Here is a 22,292-nt window from a genome sequence, read left to right on the forward strand (position 1 = left end):
ACCTATAGGCTTTTTCGAGTTTTGTCGCGTTGTCCTGTAATTCCAAGTGCTTCCTTGTTGAATTGGAAGTAAGAGTTTTTAGCGGCACACAGTCTTTTCAGCCAGCGTAAAGTTTGCAACGCACAGAGATATTTTTGTCATCTTTACTGGACAGAAATGTGAAGTAATGGCTGTATTTCCAGTGAGCAAAGGCATCCATTTGCGGCATATATCCTGCCTTTCACTGTTAGCCTCGCTGCCTCGTCAGAATGCTATGTTGTTACCCGCCGTGGCAGACAGCCTCAAACAGCATTGTAATACACGTGACCCGTTTTTTTTCCCCCCGATGAGAAATACTCTTCGTACATGACTACAGTATTCTTCATTCTACATACATTATGAGGCAAAAACAAAATAGTAACGCACAGGCACGAGCGAAACTAACTTTAATCGGATTACTGGCTTGGAAAACTGAACGCGTTAGATTACTCGTTACTGAATAAAGTACTGACAACACTGGTGATAACCATATAAGACATTACAGTTTGATTTTGAAAGAACTTACCACAACAATCTCCAAATTCTTCCCACATCCACCAAGACCTTTATTACCCCTTCAGCATGTCTTAGCACTGTTTACGCTTTTGCACAGGTCAAATGTACATTGTTATTTACAAAGCAGACGTGCTAAGATGAAGGGAGTTGAGAGACTGCAGCGCTTAAATGAAGATGCTCGAGATAAGACGCCAAACTCCGGGTTGCAGTTTGGTCATTGAACCATTTCATGCAATAGCGGTGAAATATCAAGAGCGATGGTCTGTCACAAATAAAGTGATATCCTACTAAAATCCATATGCCCAGACAGCCATAGACGTCCGATCCATTTGAAGTGGGAGGGTGGCAGCGAATGAACGTTCGTTCATTCGCTGCCACCCTCCCACTTCAAATGGATCGGACATCTACTAGTGATAAACGGATTCAAATAGTTTTAATTAAAGAGCCGAACGATTGGATGTCTAACATAACTAGTGGCAGTGAAAGAGTTAGAAAAATAAAGATACACCTGTTGAATGAAACAATGTATTACAGAACAGATCCATTCAGATGTGCTAAAACAGAATAGAGAGAGGCACATATGGCAGAAAATACACACCAATTTTCACAGTACTTCTTTTTTCATAACACACAAAAAAAGGAAAGTCCTGTCTGACTGGAGACAAAAACCGTGATTCAGCAGTTTTGATTTGAGAAGAGATAACGCTTAAGTCCTTTCTGAATTGGCATTTTATGACGGCAGAGCATGCAAGGGTGAAATTCAAAATCTACAGTCGAACAGAAGCACTTTTGCACATGCAGTAGTGAATATCAGTTGATTTGTAGCGCAGTCTTCAAAAGGGGAAAAAAAAAGGACAGGCGGTGTTTAAAAGCAGTTGGCAAAAGCAAAGCGCACACACAGAGCAGGAGGAGTCAAAAGAAGGGGGGGGGGGGGCTAAAATTAGAGCAGGTATGGAGTGTTAAAATATAAAGAGTGGGAAAGAGTCTGTCGAGTTGCTTTCAACGACGCTATAGATTCGTCCACGTGTCCGGAGCGGGCCAGTTTTCGAGATTGCCGCTCTCGCTGTGGTCCTGCTCGCCCAACGTGAAGCGCAAGTTGTACTGCAGCTGAACTCGATCCTAGGGTGCAACAACAAAAGGAGGTCTTGTTAAGCCTTTGTGACCAAATGCGTATTTTACACATGAACTTTGAGCAAAGTGGTACCTCTACATACAGTGGGGCAAATAAGTAATTAGTCAACCACCAATTATAAAACTTCTCCTACTTGAAATGATTAGAGGCCTGTAATTGTCAACATGGGTAAACCTCAACCATGAGAGACAGAATGTGGAAGAAGGAAAAAAAATCACATTGATTTTTAAAGAATTTATTTCCAAATTAGAGTGGAAAATAAGTATTTGGTCACCTACAAACAAGCAAGATTTCTGGCTCTCAAACAGGTCTAACTTCTAACGAGGTCTAACGAGGCTCCACTCGTTACCTGAATTAATTGCACCTGTTTTAACTCATTATTGGTATAAAAGACACCTGTCCTCAATCTCAGTCAGTCACACTCCAAACTCTACTATGGACAAGACCGAAGAGCTGTCGAAGGACAGAGACAAAATTGCACACCTGCACGAGGCTGGGAAGACTGAATCTGTAATAGTTAAAACACTTGGTGTAAACCACTTATAATCTCTCTCAATCTGGGGCTCCATGCAAGATCTCACCCCGTGGTGTAAAAATGATAAGAACGGTGAGCAAAAATCCTAGAACCATTCGGGGGGACCTAGTGAATGACGTACAGAGAGCTGGGACCACAGTAACAAAGGCTACTAACAGTAACACAATGCGCCGCCAGGGACTCAAATCCTGCACTGCCAGACGTGTCCCCATGCTGAAGAAAGTACACGTCCAGGCCCGTCTGCGGTTCGCTCGAGAGCATTTGGATGATCCAGAAGAGGACTGGGAGAATGTGTTATGGTCAGATAAAGCCAAAATAGAACCTTTGTTTGGAGGAGAAAGAATACTGAATTGCATCTGAAGACTGTGAAGCATGGGAGTGGAAACATCATGCTTTGGGGTTGTTTTTCTGCAAAGGGACCAGGATGACTGATCTGTGTAAAGGAAAGAATGAATGGGGCCATGTATTGAGAGATTTTGAGTGAAAATATCCTTCCATCAGGAAGGGCATTGAAAATGAGACGTGGCTGGGTCTTTCAGCATGACAATGATCCGAAACACACAGCCAGGGCAACAAAGGAGTGGCTTCGTAAGAAGCATTTCAAGGTCCTGGAGTGGCCTAGGCAGTCTCCAAATCTCACCCCCATAGAAAATCTGTGGAGGGAGTTGAAAGTCCGTGTTGCCCAACGACAGCACCACAACATCACTGCTCTAGAGGAGATCTGCATGGAGGAATGGGCCAAAATACCAGCAACAGTGTGTGAAAAGCTTGTGAAGAGTTACATTATTGAGATGAACTTTTGGTATTGACCAAATACTTATTTTCCACCATGATTTGCAAATAAATTCTTTAAAAATCAAACAATGTGATTTTTTCAATTAGTGGTTGACTAAATACTTATTTGCCCCACTGTATGAAGTTAATTCGTTTCAGGACTTTGTAAGTCGAAATGTTCGTATGTGGAGCAGGATTTTCCCATAAGAATACAGTCCCTGACAAAAGTCTTGTCGCTTATCCATTTTGTAGAAACAATTGCTAATAATCTGACTTTTAATTATTCAATTGGTTTCAGAAATGGCTCATATGTAAGCTAAGACCCTCCCAAATTATGTTGAATGTACAAAAACCAACGAAAGCAGTCTTGCATGCCTCCCAGAGTTCATCAACATTCTTGGGTTTCGTCTTCCATGCTTCCTCTTTCATCCTACCCCAGACATGCTCAATGATGTTCATGTCTGGAGACTGGGCTGGCCAGTCCTGGAGGACCTTGATCTTCTTTGCCTTGAGGAACTTTGAGGTAGAGATTGAAGTATGCGATGGAGAACCATCCTGCTGCAAAATTTGTCCCTTTTTATGGTTAGGAATGTAAGGGGCAGCTAAGATTTGTTGATATTTCAGACTATTTATGTTGCCTTCCAACCTGCAGATCTCTCGCACACCCCCATACTGGATGTAACCCCAGACTATGATTTTGCAACCACGAAACTTCATTGTTTTCTGAGTGAATCTCGGATCCATGCGGGCTCCAGTAGGTCTCCTGCAATATTTGCGGCGACTGTGGAGTAATTCAATAAAGATTCATCTGAAAAATTCACCTTTTGCCAAAAACAGTGAAGTCTGGTGGTGGCAAAATCATGATCTGGGGTCGTCCGCTGGTCGTCGGCCGAGGGAACAAGGAGTATGTCAGCCACAAAATGCAAGCCACCTACATATTAAAATGATCCCAGTATTTGACATAATACAAAACACAATGTTTACACACTTCCTCGTAAGTCCCATGGTCCCACAGTAGTAGGGCTTGTTTTGGTCAATATCCACCAAAGAATGGGAACCTTTTGAAACCCCAAAAAGGCTCACACGCCTCTCCCTCGTATAGCAAGATTTTTCTGCAGCCGTTTGGCTGGCGTGATGCGAAAAATAAACGAATTAATCCGCGAAATCAACTGAATCCTTAGTCCTTCTCATACAACAGTACGGCTGTATAGTGAAGAGGACTCCTACTCCCGTACACGTCACAGCGCCCTCTTCCTCAATGCAAGACCGAAGCCGGAAGTCTGTCATTTTCGTAGGGCGGGATTCAAAAAATTGAATAAATATATCGATCGCTTCTTCACACATCCAAGTGGTCCATTTCATTCAGGAGCATAAAATACTGTGTGTATTATGAAATAAACATGCTTTTTCGTGTCACAGGCACTTTAAAGTGGTTCCCCACTTCCCTCACATTTGGGGATGGCGTGGCTCAGTGGTAGAGTAGTTGTCCTCCAACCCAGAGGTTGTGGGTTCGCTTCTCTGCCCTGATGAACTCGCCTAAGTATCCTTGAGGAAGATACTGAACCCCACATTGCTCCTGGTGCTGTGTCACCAGTAGGTAGATGGCGATGTAGTGTAAAGCGCTTTGAGCGCCTTGAAAGGTGGAAAAGCGCTATATAAGTATAACACCATAAAGTGGTTCAAATCTTTGTAGAAGTTTTTTAGGCCACTCATAGACGCTTGAGCCTTCGTGTGAGCAATTCATCGCTACACATTGAGATGGCAAGACGAATCTCGCGGGTAAAACCCAGAACATTTTTTAAATATATGGCAAGGATAGCGTGGTGCTATACTTTCGCAGGAATTTATGTCATTAGGTAATGGCCAGCAGCGAGGCGCGTCCCTCGTTGCTAGGGTGTTGCTATGGCAGGAACTAAAAAACACAAAGCAGTCAATAAAAAAAAACAACAAAAGCGAATGATGCATTTAATACAATTAAACAGAGTAAAACGCTCAAGAATGAAATCCGAAAAGCTCTTCAGCTGCCCTTTAACTTCGTACTGTACTTGTTTTTGAAATTAGAACAAACGTTAAAAGCCTGTTCGAAAGATTTGCAGCTCTTTTACATTGCGTAAGTCAAGCTGGCTTTCCAGGCTAAGGCTCTAACCTGTCGACACTTTGGCCTACCTTGTTCGGGTTTGCTAGTAACATGATCTGAGTGACGGCAGCGGTAGGAAGGATGGGATTGAACGCCGGGAGATCTGTTCCAGACGGAGGCTGCAATTTTACAGCTATTGGCTGCAATAGAGACGTCAAAAATAATGTACATAACAATTGCTGACAAATGTTGGAGAAAAAAAAAAAAGTTCCTTGCTGACCTTGTGAGCAGAAATGTGCAAGTTTATGTTCGTGACTGGCACGGGAGCAGATGACAACATGGAGATAATCACCACCTGCACGTCGGGGCGAGATGGGGGCGAATCACGGGCAAAGTGGATCAAAACCCGCAAACTGTGGCCATCGAAGACAGTCACAGGTAACAGACTACCTGGAAAGTGAATCAATGTTATGACAGTGGAAGAAAAGCTTGGAATCATGTGGAGTGTTAAAGAAACAAAAAATATGCATAAAGTATCAACTTACTAGGTTTAATGGATTCCAGCGGTACAAAAACATCCGCCAGGGACATGTCTGTATTCTCTTTGTCTCGGGTGGTGGCCCCTGAGGTAAGGGGCCGCGTTGTTCGGTCCGAGTTAAAGACCGGAATTGGGCTCGGGGTGATGTTAGAGGCAGACTTGTTCTGTAGATCTCTTAGTGTCGGTTTGACCTGCTGTTTGTCCCTACATGTGCATACAAACACTGATTAATGTCATTGTGGCTCTAAAAAGCTAATTTTAAACTCTTTTATATAAAGAAATGTAGATGTCCAATCCGTTTGAATTAAAATCCTCATAATTCCACATCACACCATAAAAGCCTCACTTCGTTTTAGCTCAACTCATTTGCCAATGTCTGCAATAGACGTCCAATCCGTTTGAAGTGGGAGGGTGGCAGCGAATAAATGTTTCATTCTCTGCCACGGTCCCACTTGAAATGGATTGGACGTCTATCGCAGACATTGGCACATGAGTTGAGCTAAAACGAAGTGAGGCTTTTACGGTGTGATGTGGAGGTATGAGAATTTAAGTGAAATTGAATTTTTTTTAACTTGTTTCAAGACTAACCTTTTTGTGCAAGTAGAATTGCTGAATAGGTATGTGTAGATGTAAAAATGTAAATTGTTTTTGTAGAATTGGGCTGGTAGGTGTCACAAGTGCTGTGAATTGGTTCTCCAAACACAAGTGACTGAAGCATTGAAAGTTGCATTGGTTTACTAAGAAACCGAATACTTACTTCATGTGTCAGTTACATTTTTTACCTCTGGCAGTAGGTGAAACCTACTGATGATGGAGGTAATGCATTTGTTTTTTTTGTCTGTGTTCAAGATCTGATATTGGCTAGGTCAGTTTTATTTTTGTGGTTTTTCATCATGTGTATATTGTTATTTACTTTATTTCTTTTGTTAATATGAGGACTAGTAATATGATAATGGACTAATAGTTGAAAAATAGAAAAGGGGGAAAGTTTTAATAAGCAATTGCTTCACCCTACTCCTTTTTAGGCATATTAAATAAATTCTGTTATTACTATTTTTGTCTTGACTGTCACAATGGTTTTGCCCGAGTTTTTAATTGCTTTTTGTTTGTTTTTCTTATTTTCTTTCTTCTGGCATACCTGTATGTCCAAATAAAGCCTTAATTAATTCATTCATTCATTCATTCAATCAAGATAACTCAAGAAGGAATAAAGGGATTATTATCAATTTTGAAATGTCCAGTGAGCCCTCGTTTTTCAAGGTTAATGGGGACCAAAACCTGCTGCGATAAGTGGAAAAACCACAAAGTAGCGCACCCAAAAAAAAAAAAGTTTTTTTGTTCAATGTATTTATTCAGATCGATCATTGGAAAGAGCTACATATAAGTTTTTTTTTTACCTTTCCCCCAAAGTATAATTTAAAAATAACATATTATATATTTAATAAATGGATTTTAAGCTCTTTAAATGTAATAATTATAAGCTTTTAACATGTTACTGTCCCACAGAATTATTTAAAAAAAAAAAAAAAAGTAGATGCTCAATCCATTTAAAAAAAGTAAAAAAAATGCTTGTTTTTGTTAAATGCTTCATTGAGTGTCCACTCAAATCCACTCCAGCTGCTCACTTACAAACAATGAGTTGCCCCAGCAACTGTTTAACAAATTAAACGATGATTGACGCACGCTGCGCTTTGAAGGTCTAGTCTCTGTGTAACCACCTGTGTCAATCATCGTTTATTTTAATAAGCACTCTCTGACGAATATAGAGCAGGAAGAGAGAGGGCGGGAGGGAGCAAGCGTGAGGCCACGTGATCGGCTTGGGATAGCTCATCTGCAGATCTACAATGTTGTACTTTAGTGTTCCCTTTATTTTTTGAGCAGTGTTTACAGTATTTGCACAATCTTCTGATCGGTCAAAATGCCTCTTTGTGGCACCTAGTGCTCGCCTAACTTACTTTTGCACCGAATTGCATGTATCTTTACTAAATGCTCATGATTAAATAGGTCCCGTAAAATTAAAAATGTTGAGGCCATTTTCAATTTTGCATTCAAGTTTGACCCCAGCTGAAGAGATACTGTTTGAAGGCTTAGAACATAGGTGTCAAACTCAAGTGATTTTTTTTATGGCCTGTGAAAGCATCACAAAAAAAAAAAAAAAAAAAAAAAAAAAAATTTCAAGCCTTTTTTTTTTGCTTCCAAAGCCCTTTTAGAATAAGTAGTTGTTGAACAAAAACATTGTGCTTGCTTCTGCTTTTGAAGTCAGATTTACATCCCTACCCTACAACCTAAAAATGATTTACCATTTGACTTGCAATCCCTCAGGAGGGAGGGACTGCTGCAGCAGCGTCTTGCCCAACAAGTCAAGTTCATCCAGGACCGAGCCTTTGGGAGCAGACGCCGGAGAGACGGGGTGCGAATAAGAAGGAGGGTCCGGACTCAGGAGGAGACTAGGAGGTGCCGGGATGTCTGCGTCGATGCTGTCGGACGACTTGAGAGAAGTAAAAGGACGAACAAATTCATACAAATTCCTCACTGAACTGTTCCATCGACTTGCTGCCACGAACCTGGAAAGAGTCCCAGGCTGTGGAATCTTCAGGCTGGGAGTGAGGGTTCGACGTGTATGTTCCTTCACTTAAACCTGTGTGTGACACCAGGTTAAAAATGTTTTTTATTTCAAAGCTCTAAAATAATTCCAATGAAAAGTGTCATTACCGAGAGACATGAGCTCATCGTCGAGCAGAGAGACGCCAGTTTCCTGCGAAGTTGCGTTGAGACTGTCAGTTGGAGTAGGAAGTTCCGGAAAGGAGGGGGGCGACTGGGGTGACGTGTCCAACCCGGACAAATCCAGCAGTGCCGACCCAACTCCTACGTCCAAAATTACAGGGACGATGGTCACTAAAGTGGACATCTATTCAAAAGTTATCATTAGCTTGACTCATTAACAGCCCAGGTCAAAGAGTGTGATAGTTTGTAAAATAGGGAAACTGATATTGAAAACCCATATTGACGGCAATAAACGTCCATTTAAACTGGGAGGGGCTGGCAATGGCAGCCAAAGAGATACACTATGTAAGGTCACAAGTGATTTATAATATAATAAAACGAGAAAAATACACTTACTTATTTGAATTTAAGAGTTAAAACTAATTATAATAAATTCAAGCATTAACTAATTTTTTTCAACTTTAATTTTTTTTAGGTTTAGGTTTAGATTTATATTTTTTATTACTCATGGCATTTTTAAAAGTTGTGTTTTATTTATTACTACCGTAATTTTCGCACTATAAGGTGCACCTTGCAACAAGAAGTCACCCACCAAATTTGACACAAAAAAATCATTTGTTCATTGAACAGCTGCAATAGACTAAGCCGCAGCTGTCCTCACTGTATTTGGGATATTTAAACCAAAAAATATCAACCGGTAACACTTTATTTGACAGCGGCATCATAAGACTGTCTTAAGACCAAATGAACCACCATAAAGCTTTTAACCCATTGGCTGCAAAGCTTCATTGCTTCAAGAAGCTTCATTTGGCCATCCCAGTTCAACCTCTGCTGCCACCTGCTGTCAACACTGTTGTCGTCCAACATGCCTCCTCACATGCATTGCAGCTCTACAAATGTAAATAAATCAAAATTCATGTTCTGTGTGAATTATTTCTTCAGTTACTGTACTAGTTGTTTCATTGGAATTTGGTAACACTTTATTTTATAGTGACACCATCAGACTGTCATAGGACCATCATAATTATGACATGACACTGCTATGAGCATGAATAAATGCTTATGACACATGTCATTTTGTGTCATCCGGCAAATGATCTCCCTTTTGAATGGATGCAAAAGATCCGAGCTCGACGTTAATAGAGTTAGTAACAAAATTTCCCGGATGACACTTAATGGATAAGGAAATCACTCATAAGCATCCATTAATACCCATGATAATGTCATGTAATAATTATGACGGTCTTATGGCAGTCTTATAAAGTCAAATAAAGTGTTACCCATTAAGCCAACTAAACCAACAAGTAAGCCGCAGGATTCAAAATAAAGGGAAAAAAGAAGCGGCTTATAATCCGAAAATTATGGTATTTTTGATTGTGACTATATGAATCCTTCCATTAATTCATTCATTATATTTAAATATATATATTTTTCATGCCCACAGCAAAATATGTGCTACTCACACGAATACTATAAATAAATGTGAAATGGTGGCCAGAAAATATTGTTCCATGGGCTGCAAATTTCAGACCATTGTCATATAGGTAATAACAGCAGGGGTAAAAAAAAAAAATGTCCATGAAAGTCTTAAAAAACACCAGAAATTAATGTATTGATGCCTATCACCTCGCAATGCTTCACCAACCTGTCTGTTTTTGTGTGTTTAACGTGTTGTTGCTGTTCACAGTCTCTCCTTTCACCTGCTGTTTGTACAAATTGATGACGTGGGTTAGGCTGTCATTGGCCTGCAGGATCTCCGCTGTGGAAAGCCAAGATAACACGCATGTTATTGTGTTGACAAGGACTGAGGTTGAATCATGACTTAGTGACAACATAGAGAGCAACTATTCCAAATATTTATTTTTTTAATTATGTTCATCGGATACTGTAGGAATAATAAAGCTCACCCAAAGCCTCGTCATTATCCTCCGTATCGCTGGCCAATCTGAACAATGTAGGCCTCATTTTTTCACAGCGTTGGTAAAGGTCCTGTCAATGTGACAAAGGCTTCTGATCAAAATTGTGATTCACCTGGCGCCAACTAAGGACTATTGCCGGTATAGGTACACAAACTGTTTGGGGGCCTGCATCTGTTGATGACGTCACAACACAGCTCAGGTTGCACAAGACGCCTGCTGATGATATCACACGGTGTGAGTTTTGAACGAGCTTTGCGTAAAACTAGAGGTCGACCAATATATCGGGTCGATTCATGGACTTTTTTTTCTACATCGGCCATAGGTTGATTAACAAAGAAAATAAGCCTATATAAAAAGGATTTTGATCTGGCAACTGTGTGGGCAACTGTGTCTGCCGCTGACTGACGGTAGGACCCCGGAAGGACCCTGCAGCAGCTTAATAGCAGGCTGGTTCAAGCTTACTCTTTTGTAAACATTTTAAGATACTGAAACTCTGTTAGCATTAGCTTTCGCATGGCGGACATCCTCTTAAACTCTCACTCGCTTACATCTTGTTGTGACACCCTGGTGGGTTTAATTATTTGAAAATGTACTGTTCTTGCTGAGTGTGTGTATAATCATAAAAAGAAGTGCTGCGTTCGTTGGTTCATAGCTCTAGACCTAAGTAATCCTTAATCTTAGGTCATCATTTTAAATTGATAGTTGTTGAAGCAATTTTTAACAATTGCCTTTCATCATAACCTACGTACTGTAAAAAAAAAAAAAAACAACAACAAAAAAAAACTTTTTCGGCTTACAAAATCTGCTTTGGATGTCGCCAATCGGCTGAATTTTTTTTTCTCTAAATGTTGGTATTGGCATCAGCATTTGAAAATCCCATATCGGTCGAACTCTACTTAAAACTACTTGTAATTTTTCCGAATACTCGTAGCTGGTAGCTCATCGTTGATTTGAACCAAACCCAATCGGAAATCATGGACGAATTATACAAAGAAGTATTTCATTATTTAAACAAATCTACCTGACCTCGGATTTATCGGTATTCATTCTCAACATATAAGCACTTAAAATATATAAATTATGTACAGTGGGGCAAATAGGTATTTAGTCAACCACTAATTGTGCAAGTTCTTCCACTTGAAAATATTAGAGAGGCCTGTAATTGTCAACGTGGGTAAACCTCAACCATGAGAGACAGAATGTGAAAAAAAAAAAAAAAACAGAAAATCTCATTATTTGATTTTTAAAGAATTTATTTGCAAATCATGGTTGAAAATAACTAATTGGTCTATACCAGAGGTCACGGAACCGCGGACCTCGGTCCGGTTCCGGAACCCCAAGCCGTCTGGACTGGATCTCAAGCTGTCCGGACTAATACACGTTGCAACAACAAAAATAATTTTTTTCTGCGGGTTTCAAGAGCGGTGGTGGGCAACAAACAAAAACCTTAGCGGTGACGCGCGTGAGCCAGCCAATGGGAGTGAAGCATTTGAAAGTTATTTTTAGAACAGCATGTCTAAAACTCGCTTTCCAGACTCCGCGGAGTGACAGCCAAAAACTGAGCCGAAAGAAGTTGGAGGAAAAGGCGAAAAGGTACAGCAAATGGCGTGCTCAAAACTACGCAAGACTGATGCAGAAAACAGAGTGTTTAAGGAGGAGTAGACCAACACATTTTTGTTCATTTTACCTGGCGGCAGCACAAGACCACTATGCCTCATCTGTTCAGAGACGGTGTTCTGCCAAAATCTGCTACATCGGCGAAACGTCCTACATTAGTCGAATTTGACACCCAAAGTACTACCGTGCGCGCTAAACTTTTGTTTGGATGCATACAGGCAGAACGTACTAAAAATGCCTTAAGAAAATACTTAAATGCAGTTATACCAAATAAGAGCGGTTTAAATACGCTACGTGACTAATGTGGTCAACTGCTTCAAAGCTAACACAAAAAACCACAATGGTTAAACGTATGAGAGGGTAATACATGCAAAAAGTATTTTTGAGGCAATGAAAAGGTTCTAAAAAACTAAATAAAAACAAAAATAGTGAGTACTCGCCACTTCTGACCGATGTGCGCATGCGTGCGGATGCTTGCGCAAGCGCGCTGAGCGTTGTGTAGACGTTTCGCCGCGTAGTAAGGAATGGCCGAACAACGATAAACGAACGCTTGTAAAAAGGGGCAATTTCAAAAGGCACTATGAGACGAAGCACACAGCTTTGTCGCAAAGTTTCCCTATCAACTCTGCCATCCGTTCTCAAAAAATTGCGGAATTAGGGGCTCAATATGATCGCTTTATTGTTTATTACTAATTAGTTATTATTAAATATTATTTATTACTTAATATAAATTTATTTTTTATATTTTCTTTACATTTTTGAATGTTGTAATTATCAGCATGGCCACGTAAAGATACGTTTGTATTTTTTGGAAAAAAAGAAGCATTACAAATATTTCCGGACCAGAGATTGTTGTAATTTTTTCATTTCGGACCCAGAGGATTTTTAATTCATGACCCCTGGTCTATACCAAAAGTTCTAAAGATACACGATAATATCGGTCGCCGATAATTATCGGCCGATAATGGCAATTTTGACGTCAAACAGATAATCCAGATAATAAAAAAAAATCAACCGATAATGCAATCCGATAATTATATACTTGATTTAGCCTCCAAATGGGCGCAACCAAAGAATTCAGCACGCCGCCTCCTCAACCCCTCCCCTCTCTGAAGCCCCTGAGGGAGGAGGGGTTGAGGAGGCGGAGTTACACGACAAGAAGTAGTTGAATATTATGGCGGCTGTTACTAAAAAAACCGACGCTCTCGCCATCTGCGAAATATGTACCGTAGAAGTTCCACGAGGCAGAAAGAAAGCGTCCTCATTCAAAACCACTAACCCAGCAGCCATTTAAACCTGCATCACAAAGATTTTTGGAACGAATACGAGGCTGCTGCTAGCGGGAATGCTAAAGCTATTGTAAACACTAAGTTAAACTACAGGGCTTGTGACGATACAGAGTCGGGCTGTTTGGGAATGCAGCCGAAGGCGGGTGGTAAATTCGCATCTAAGGCTAAACACCGGCACGACTGGAGACCGATAGTCGGCAAGTAGCCGTCTTCCGACGGAGCCCGCCGCTCTGGCCGGTCCGGCAGGCCGCCGCCGAGCCCGGTTCCCCGGCCTCGGGACCTCCAGCGAACACCCCGGTTTCGTGGTGCGTTCCCCCACGGCGTGCGAGCAGAGCCAGGACCCGAATACGCCACGGCGAACCGGCCGGGGCGGGCGGATTATTCGGTACGTAGCTGCCGCCAAGACGAGACACGGTTTTTTTGAGCAGAGCCAGGACCCGGATACGCCGCGGTGAACCGGCCGGGGCGGGCAGATTATCCTGTACGAACGTAGCTGCCGCCGCCGCCGAGACGAGACACGTCTTTTTTTTGTTTTTGTTTTTTTACCTAAATGACCCGAGAGCCAAAGCCCTGGATAAAAAAATAATGCAGTTTATACGACCACCATTCTTCATGAAAAAGGTATGTCCAGTAAGCAAGCTTATCATGACGGCGCAGTGGTTAGATGATAATTTAAACATGGAGAAAACGAAGTCAGCCAGTCAATAATGCATTCAGTATGTTAAATGACGAGCGGTCAGATGACTTTGTAACGCTGCCTTTATTTTAGGCTTAACAAAACTCAGGCACAAAACAACACGCACGGAGATGCGAACTCCAACTCCGTCCAAATAGTCCTGCCGTGTATCAGTTTAGCTGCTGTAAAGCAAATGTCGATAAAGCCGCAAATGTAAACAAAGCGCTGCAGAATGGGTACATGACATCTCGCTCTTTTGAGTTAATCATTTTCACAGTGTGCAACAAAGCATATAACATTAGCAATCACTTTTCAAATTATTTAACTTATTTCTCTGCTCAATTACAGTCACAGTAGATAATCAAATTCTTAAATCAATATTCTGTAGCCACAAATATTATTCAAAATCTTTCCTTCTTCCAAGTTTTTTTTTTTTTTTTTTTTTTTTTAGGATTAAGTATAATAATGCATTGCTTAAAAAAAGGCTGTTAAGATTATTTTCAGCTAGCTATTTTTCTTCCAAGAAATCTGAGAGAAATACACTTGAAGCGATGGCAGATAATTTCACTTATTGCCAATAGATTTACACTTAAAACTGACTAGTTTTAAGGAGGTGTGTTTTGCAGTGTATTAATGTTATATATGTTAGGAATGGCTTACTTTTAAAGGCATTTTTGTGCAACTTAGGTATTTACTCTGTAAGTAATTGGTTTACCATTACACAATGTCAGACAATCTGCATTATTTAGATGTTTGAATTGACGACTTGTTCATATTTTATGTTGAAAAAAAGAGCAATAAATTATATTTTTGCACAGTAATATTTTCTTTTGTGTATACTTTAAAATTTTCCATAAATCTTTTAATAGAATTATCGGCTTGACATTATCGGTTATCGGTTGGAATGAGGAGGAAATTATCGGTTATCGGTATCGGTTGAAAAATGTATTATCGTGCATCACTAAAAAGTTCATCTCATCTCAATACGTTGTTATGTACCCTTTGTTGGCAATAACGGAGGCCAAACGTTTTCTGTAACTCTTCACAAGCTTTTCACACACTGTTGCTGGTATTTTGGCCCATTCCTGCATGCAGATCTCCTCTAGAGCGGTGATGTTTTGGGGCTGTCATTGGGACCACAGTAACACAGGCTATCAGTAACACAATGTGTCGCCAGGGACTCAAATCCTGCACTGCCAGACGTGTCCCCCTGCTGAAGAAAGTACACGTCCAGGCCTGTCTGCGGTTCGCTAGAGAGCATTTGGATGATCCAGAAGAGGACTGGGAGAATGTGTTATGGTCAGATGAAACCAAAATAGAACTTTTTGGTAGAAACAAAGGTTCTCTTGTTTGGAGGAAAAAGAATACTGAATTGCACCATACCCACCGTGAAGCATGGGGGTGGAAACATCATACTTTGGGGCTGTTTTTCTGAAAAGGGACCAGGACGACTGATCTGTGTAAAGGAAAGAATGAATGGGGGCATGAATCGAGAAATTTTGAGTGAAAATCTCCTTCCACCAGCAAGGGCATTGAAGACGAGACGTGGCTGGGTCTTTCAGCATGACAATGATCCCAAACACACAGCCAGGGCAACAAAGGAGTGCCTTCGTAAGAAGCATTTCAAGGTCCTGGAGTGGCCTAGCCAGTCTACAGGTCTCAACCCCATAGAAAATCTGCGGGTGGAGTTGAAAGTCCGCGTTGCCCAACGACAGCCCCAAAACATCACTGCTCTAGAAGAGATCTGCATGGAGGAATGGGCCAAAATACCAGCAACAGTGTGTGAAAAGCTTGTGAAGAGTTACAGAAAACGTTTGGCCTCCGTTATTGCCAACAAAGGTTACATAACAAAGTATTGAGATGAACTTTTGGTATTGACCAAATACTTATTTTCCACCACGATTTGCAAATAAATTCTTCAAAAATCAAACAATGTGATTTTCAGTCCAACCCCCCCCCCCCCCCCCATTCTGTCTCTCATGGTTGAGGTTTACCCATGTTAACAATTACAGGCCTCTCTAATATTTTCAAGTGGGAGAACTTGCACAATTAGTGGTTGACTAAATACTTATTTGCCCCACTGTATGTGGCAGAAAACACAGACAAGACTCTTTAAAATAAACTGCTGTATTTTAAGCCAAAAGAACTGTTGTTTGCTAGAACAACGTGTCTATATGCTGCCATAGCAGATTCATGGCGCATTAAGCCCCCGAACTACTTTTAATTTTTCCCTTTTACCCTGTAAACCCGTTTAGACGTCTCGCAACAGCTTTTGTTTCAACCCAGCCATAAAAAGAAGGTAATTATATTAATCCAAATGTCTGTCATTTTTAATCATTAATTGATGTGTAATATTTTGTTGAAAAAAGATACTTTAAAAAATTATTCACTCGCATATTTTAAACGTTTAAACAAATCACGTCACAATGAAAAAAATGGCGTCTTTAGAAAATTCACGGATATCTACCTCATAACTATCGATTAATTGTACTATTTTGTTACTGTCGCATTTTCGCCAATATGTTAGATGATAAATAATCGATCATAACAAAGAAAAAAAAAAAAAAAAAAAAAAGTTTAAAAGGGTAAACATAAGAAAAAGAACATCTCCACCACTCCTTGATATCTGCCATTTCTGCATCACGACCCTTGTTATATGACCATGTTTCACCCATAAAGTCCCCCAAAAATCCGGCACATCTGTGTCTTGACACTCGATGATACATGCTTCATGGAGTTTTTGGATCGAAACAAGGCAAGTACGCGATCTCGTTAAAATCATGGAGTCTTTAATTCTGCTCTCACGTGCTTTTGCCTCCAGTTAGGGTTTTACTGTTAATTTTTTTTTTTTGTTAAAAAAAATGCCCTCCTGTTCAAAATTTTTCTTCCCCCAGAAAATAGAGATTTTAAGCTTTCCAATGATGTATCACACATGCAATTAGGACAATTTTGAAATTTGGTCAAATTGGGGGTCTCAGAGCGGAACTTCAAGTCACCTGAGTGTTTTCCGCCATATTACTAGTGTATACATATACAGATATATACAGTGGGGAGAACAAGTATTTGATACACTGCCGATTTTGCTGGTTTTCCCGCTTGTAAGCCATGTAGAGGTCTGTAATTTGTATCATAAGTTCTCTTCAACTGTGAGGAACGGAATCTAATACAAAAATCCAGAAAATCACATTGTATAATTTTTAAATAATACATTTGTATTTAACTGCATGAAATAAGTATTTGATACATTACCAACTAGTAAATATTTCGGCTCTCAGTTCTTTTTTAAGAACCCCTCCTGTTCTCCACTCATTACCGGAAGTAACTGCACCTGTTTGAACTTGTTACCTGTATAAAAGACACCTGTTCACATGCTCAAACAAAATAACAAACTCCAACCTCTCCACAATGGCCAAGACCAAAGAGCTGTGTAAGGACATCAGGGATAAAATAATAGACTTGCACAAGGCTGGGATGGGCTACAGGAAAATAAGCAAGCAGCTTGGTGAGAAGGTAACAATTGCTGGAGCGATTATTAGAAAATGGAAGAAGTTCAAGTTGATGGTCAATCTGCCTCGTTCCGGGGCTCCATGCAAGATCTCACCTCGTGGGGCATCACTGATCATGAGGAAGGTGAGGGATCAGCCCAGAACAACACGGCAGGACCTGGTCAATGACCTGAAGAGAGCTGGAACCACAGTCTCGAAGAAAACCATCGGAAACACATTACGCTGTCATGGATTAAAATCCTACAGAGCACGCAAGGTCCCGCTGCTGAAGCCAGTGCATGTCCAGACACGTCTGAAGTTTGCCAGTGACCATCTGGATGATCCAGAGGAGCAATGGGAGAAGGTCATGTGGTCGGATGAGACCAAAATTGAACTTTTTGGTCTAAACTCGGCTCGTCGTGTTTGGAGGAAAATGAAGGATGAGTACAACCCCAAGAACACCATCCCAACCGTGAAACATGGAGGAGGAAACATCATTTTTTTGGGGCTGCTTCTCTGCCAAGGGTACAGGACGACTGCACCGTATTGAGGGGAGGATGGACAGGGCTATGTATCGCCAGATCTTGGCTGACAACCTCCTTCCTTCAGTGAGAGCCCTGAAGATGGGTCATGGCTGGGTCTTCCAGCATGACAACGACCCAAAGCACACAGGCAAGGCAACTAAAGAGTGGCTCCGTAAGAAGAATCTTAAGGTCCTGGAGTGGCCTAGCCAGTCACCAGATCTGAACCCGATAGAAAATCTATGGAGGGAGCTGAAAGTCCGTGTTGCCCGGCAGCAGCCCCGAAACCTGAGGGCTCTGGAGAAGATCTGCATGGAGGAGTGGGCCAAAATCCCTGCTGCAGTGTGTGCAAATCTTGTCAAGGACTACAGGAAACGTTTCGTATCTGTAATAGCAAACAAAGGTTTCTGTACCAAATATAAAGTTCGATTTTTGTGATGTATCAAATACTTATTTCATGCAATTAAATGCAAATTTATTATTCAAAAATCATACAACGTGATTTTCAGTTTTTTTTGTATTAGATTCCGTCCCTCACAATTGAAGAGAACTTGTGATACAAATTACCGACCTCTACATGCTTTCCAAGTGGGAAAACCACCAAAATCGGCAGTGTATCAAATACTTGTTCTCCCCACTGTATATATGTGTGCGTTTATATATATAGCACTTACAAACAAATGTTGGCACAAGTTTTAAAACTGGACAGTGACGGGGCCTGATATTTAATGGCTTCCAATACGAGAGAGACAAACATGTGCGCACAAGTTTGTTGTTTTATATAACTCAAATTAATTAATAATCTTTGTGTGTGATATCATCAACAGCTATACACACGCATTTTTAAACATGCATTTTTAACGAGCGCTTTACGACTCCCTTGTGCGACCAGCACACTTTTAAACAGGTATTTAATAGGAGAGCATTTCGACTCTTCGGTCAGTCATATACAGTAAGAATAAAATAACTTCACCGTCAGACGTAGGCCTCCGAACTGTTTCTGTACTAAAGGGAAGAAACATTTAAATGTAACAAAACAATCAAATGCATCTGCTACAAGAAAGTTGAGTCTGTTTCTTTAGGCAGGGGGGCCTGTTTGATAACATACAACTTCAAGGGTGAAAAGGCGGCAAAAAACAACATGCCATCTCGAGCATATTTGCTTTGTGGAGGCCCGTGGAGGCCCGTGGAGGAGAGGAGAGTAAAGGGCACTGTTCATCAGGTCGGAGGATAGCGTAGGGGTGTCAAGCTATTTGGGCCAAGCCGACCGCAAATGTCTAGATAAACATTCTCCCTATGTAGGAATAATGTCCATTTGATCAATTACAAGCACTCCTAACATATATACAGTAATATCGCTTGCAAGTCAGAAAGTCTTGGTCAGCCTACGCCGATTTTGTTAAGGGCTGGGGAGGAATTGCTTTATGATGCAGCATGCTGCTTAGATTCCTCTGTCAGGAAACCAGGGCAATAAATTGTTGGCTTTGAACATGTCATTAGAGTTCTTTTACGAAAACGAACACGCATTGAACCCTGAGATTAAAGAGTTAGCAGGCAATTTAAAACAAATGTTTTAAAAGGGTTCCACAGGTTCCTTTCGTACCTACACCGGCGATTAGACATCAGAGAGGGAGAACAGGAAAGATTAGGGTATGACAGGCAGGATGTGTCATTGGATTATCAGGAATATCGCTGCACTCGCCTGTAGGAGCTCAGAGTTGCTTTGATTTATAGTGTTGGCGTCGTAGTCCTGCAGGAGCTGAGTCAGTAGACTGATGCTTTCCTTCACCTCCTGAATGGCGCCTTCACGCTTGGACACCTTCTCTGCTCGCCTCTGGTCCTAAGATGAATTCGAAGGGACCATTTCGTGATCGTGTTTCAATAAAAAAACATTATGGGACTACAGTGGTACCCCTACTTACGATCGAATACTGTAAAAGATACGTATCTACTTCCTGGTTTTAAATGTTGCGCCATAAGATCCTACTGCCTTATTGGTCATTATCTTTCCCATCATGCTTCTGTAATGGGATTCTGCTCTCCTGTTGGCCTATTGTTAATGACATTTCAAATTGGGTGCTGCAGTATGATGACTTGCACAGGTGCGACGATGGTATTGCGGGTCGACGTCTAAGCCAAAAGAGCAAAATCTCGCGTTTTTGTCTCACAAAGAGTTTTTTAAGCCGACACACGGTTCACTAAATTAGTGCATTAGAGCACAGGTCACCTTGCATTTTTGTGTCACGAAGCGGAAAATAGGGACCATCGATCTCGTGAAAGAGGACATTGCCTCAATGGAAAGATATATAATTTTTCCTTTGCATATGTTTTACTATCTACGTCATTACAGCGAAGTTAGCTAAGTGCAATGATTCAGATGGGTTTGGCTGTTGTTTTTTTCCGAGTTTTCCCCAAATATAACATTTAATGTGCCGTGTCAGTAGCGCTTGGAACGGATTAGGGCAGTGGTTCCCAGCCTTGTTTGCACCACGGTCACGTTTAAAAAAAATTTTTTTTTAAAAAGACCGGCAATGTGTGGCAGAAAATGTCAGTAAATAAAAAGAACATGACGGGGCTAAACATGAACATTAAATGTAGGGAAAATGTAACTTAACATATGCTGAATCAACCTTTTTTTAAAAGAGGAGTCTCCTAAAACTTGACGGCAAATATCCTCGTTGCAGGCATAATGAGTTCTTCTCTCATTCTTCTCCTAAATTTTCTCGGCATTAGCAACACCGTCGCCACGAGATATGATGCGCTCAGCGCATTCGCTTTTGTTACCTGGTTTCCTAGGTTTTAGCCACATAGAATGCGTAACGGACTTGGTTGTAGCTTTTGGCTCAGCAGTGACCGTAAAAAAGCTGTCCAAAGACATCGCCGCATTGACTGACTCTGGGCTGTTATAGATGTGCAAACACCCCAATAATGGCAGCCAACCACTAGATGGCGACGTACACAAATCTCTACACTAATTAGTCAATAGAGCAGACAGGCATACTGATGTGTCAAGAGGCACTGGCCAGATTGCGGTCGTTAACAAATTATTTCTCTGCGGCCAGGTAGCAAATGCACCACGAGCCGGTACCGGTCCCTCGCCCGGTGGTTGGGGATCACTGGATTAGGGCATATACATGGAAAACGCGTCTTTACTTAAAGAATTTTCAGGTTATGAGACCACTTCCAGAAGAGTAGCGGTACCACTGTACCCTGAAATCGCACTTGAGCACTCGTTGAAAACATTTGCTGCCGATAGACGTCCAGTTGGGCGTCTACAAGTGGTTAACTCATTTAGAGAGTTTTAATTTCGTTTCAGAGCCACATAATTAGACGTCTATCATAGCAAATGACACTGAATGACTTTATTAAAACTGTGTTTCACCTCTTGGACCATTTCCTTGATGAGTTTGTTTGCAGCCTTCAAATCATCAGGATGCGAGCTGTTCAGCAGGCGAGACAACATCTGTCAAACGGCAAGATGAATATTGAAAGAAAGCATGACATGCAAGGGCTGATAAACATTATTGTCAGGTGAAAAAGACCACCTATTTAATTATGGGCTCTTACTTTGGACTTTTCTTCATCTTCAAAAATGGCATTTTTAGGCCTAGGTGGAGGAACATGAGGTAGCTTATCAGGGGGTAGTTCAGGGTCTTGTTTGATAATACCTAAAGACAAAGGAAAAAAACAGTAAATGACGACTAAAAGTACACTGTTTTGCCTCACCAGTGCATCATACTTACCTTGTTTCTTTAACATCTGATAAGCTTCTAAGATTTTGGCCTCATCAGGCAACCCTAACGTCCAGCTGTAGATTAATTCCAAGACCTTCTTCTTGACTGGCTCTGAAGAGCGTGAACCCAGGTACTGCGTGAGGACAATAATAACATTTACAGCTTTCATTAAGTACTAAGAGCAAAAGATGCAGAATGTGCACAGGCAGACTCTCCAGAGAACATCTTACCTTTGGCGAAACGACTTTGATAAGCTCGTTAAGAAAGCGAAACTTGCCCACTTCACTGTGAAACTTCTTCCCGCAGTTTTTCATACATGATTCCAGAACCTGGTGAAGAAGCATGTGCAATATAAAAAAGTGCACAAGATGTCTTACTGCGGTTCTATTGCGAATGAACAAAAAATCTATTCGGTAAAAATCACAAAACTAAATGTTTTGTGGCTCCTGAAAAACCTTTACATGTATTACGGATGTCCCTGATCGGGCCCGATAACATCATTTTCAGAGGATCAGAATCGGATAAAAAAAGATCAGTGTAGCCACGATTTTTTTTTTTTTGACACTCATAGAGCACTCATTTAACTCATTGGCTGCCATTGACAGCGTTAGACGTCCAATCAATTTTGACCGGGAGGGTTGGCAGGGATCGTTTGATTGCTGCCAGCCCTCCAATGAAATTGTATTTGACATCTAAGCCCGTCAATGGCAGTAAAACATGAACACTCAATGCCAGCC

At 41.1% G+C, this 22,292-nt stretch overlaps 1 protein-coding gene across 2 annotated transcripts in view; it reads right to left on the reverse strand.

The window, feature by feature from the left end:
• Positions 1–914: 914 nt before the first annotated feature.
• The window catches only part of gga1 (golgi-associated, gamma adaptin ear containing, ARF binding protein 1), a 34,580-nt gene continuing 13,202 nt past the window's right edge, over positions 915–22,292 (reverse strand). For both annotated transcript variants that reach the window (XM_057861619.1, XM_057861620.1), the window contains 14 exons: positions 21,786–21,884; positions 21,565–21,688; positions 21,389–21,489; positions 21,204–21,284; positions 19,524–19,661; positions 10,222–10,303; positions 9,960–10,073; positions 8,303–8,455; positions 8,155–8,228; positions 7,891–8,078; positions 5,598–5,794; positions 5,333–5,502; positions 5,142–5,252; positions 915–1,653 (listed from right to left, as the gene is read on the reverse strand). In XM_057861619.1, coding sequence (XP_057717602.1) covers positions 1,543–1,653; positions 5,142–5,252; positions 5,333–5,502; positions 5,598–5,794; positions 7,891–8,078; positions 8,155–8,228; positions 8,303–8,455; positions 9,960–10,073; positions 10,222–10,303; positions 19,524–19,661; positions 21,204–21,284; positions 21,389–21,489; positions 21,565–21,688; positions 21,786–21,884 — 1,743 coding nt within the window. In that variant the 3' untranslated portion in view covers positions 915–1,542. The remainder of the gene's footprint in view (positions 1,654–5,141; positions 5,253–5,332; positions 5,503–5,597; positions 5,795–7,890; positions 8,079–8,154; positions 8,229–8,302; positions 8,456–9,959; positions 10,074–10,221; positions 10,304–19,523; positions 19,662–21,203; positions 21,285–21,388; positions 21,490–21,564; positions 21,689–21,785; positions 21,885–22,292) is intronic.

This window comes from Corythoichthys intestinalis, chromosome 16, assembly GCF_030265065.1.
Source record: "Corythoichthys intestinalis isolate RoL2023-P3 chromosome 16, ASM3026506v1, whole genome shotgun sequence".
In the NCBI taxonomy this organism is placed as follows: domain Eukaryota; kingdom Metazoa; phylum Chordata; class Actinopteri; order Syngnathiformes; family Syngnathidae; genus Corythoichthys; species Corythoichthys intestinalis.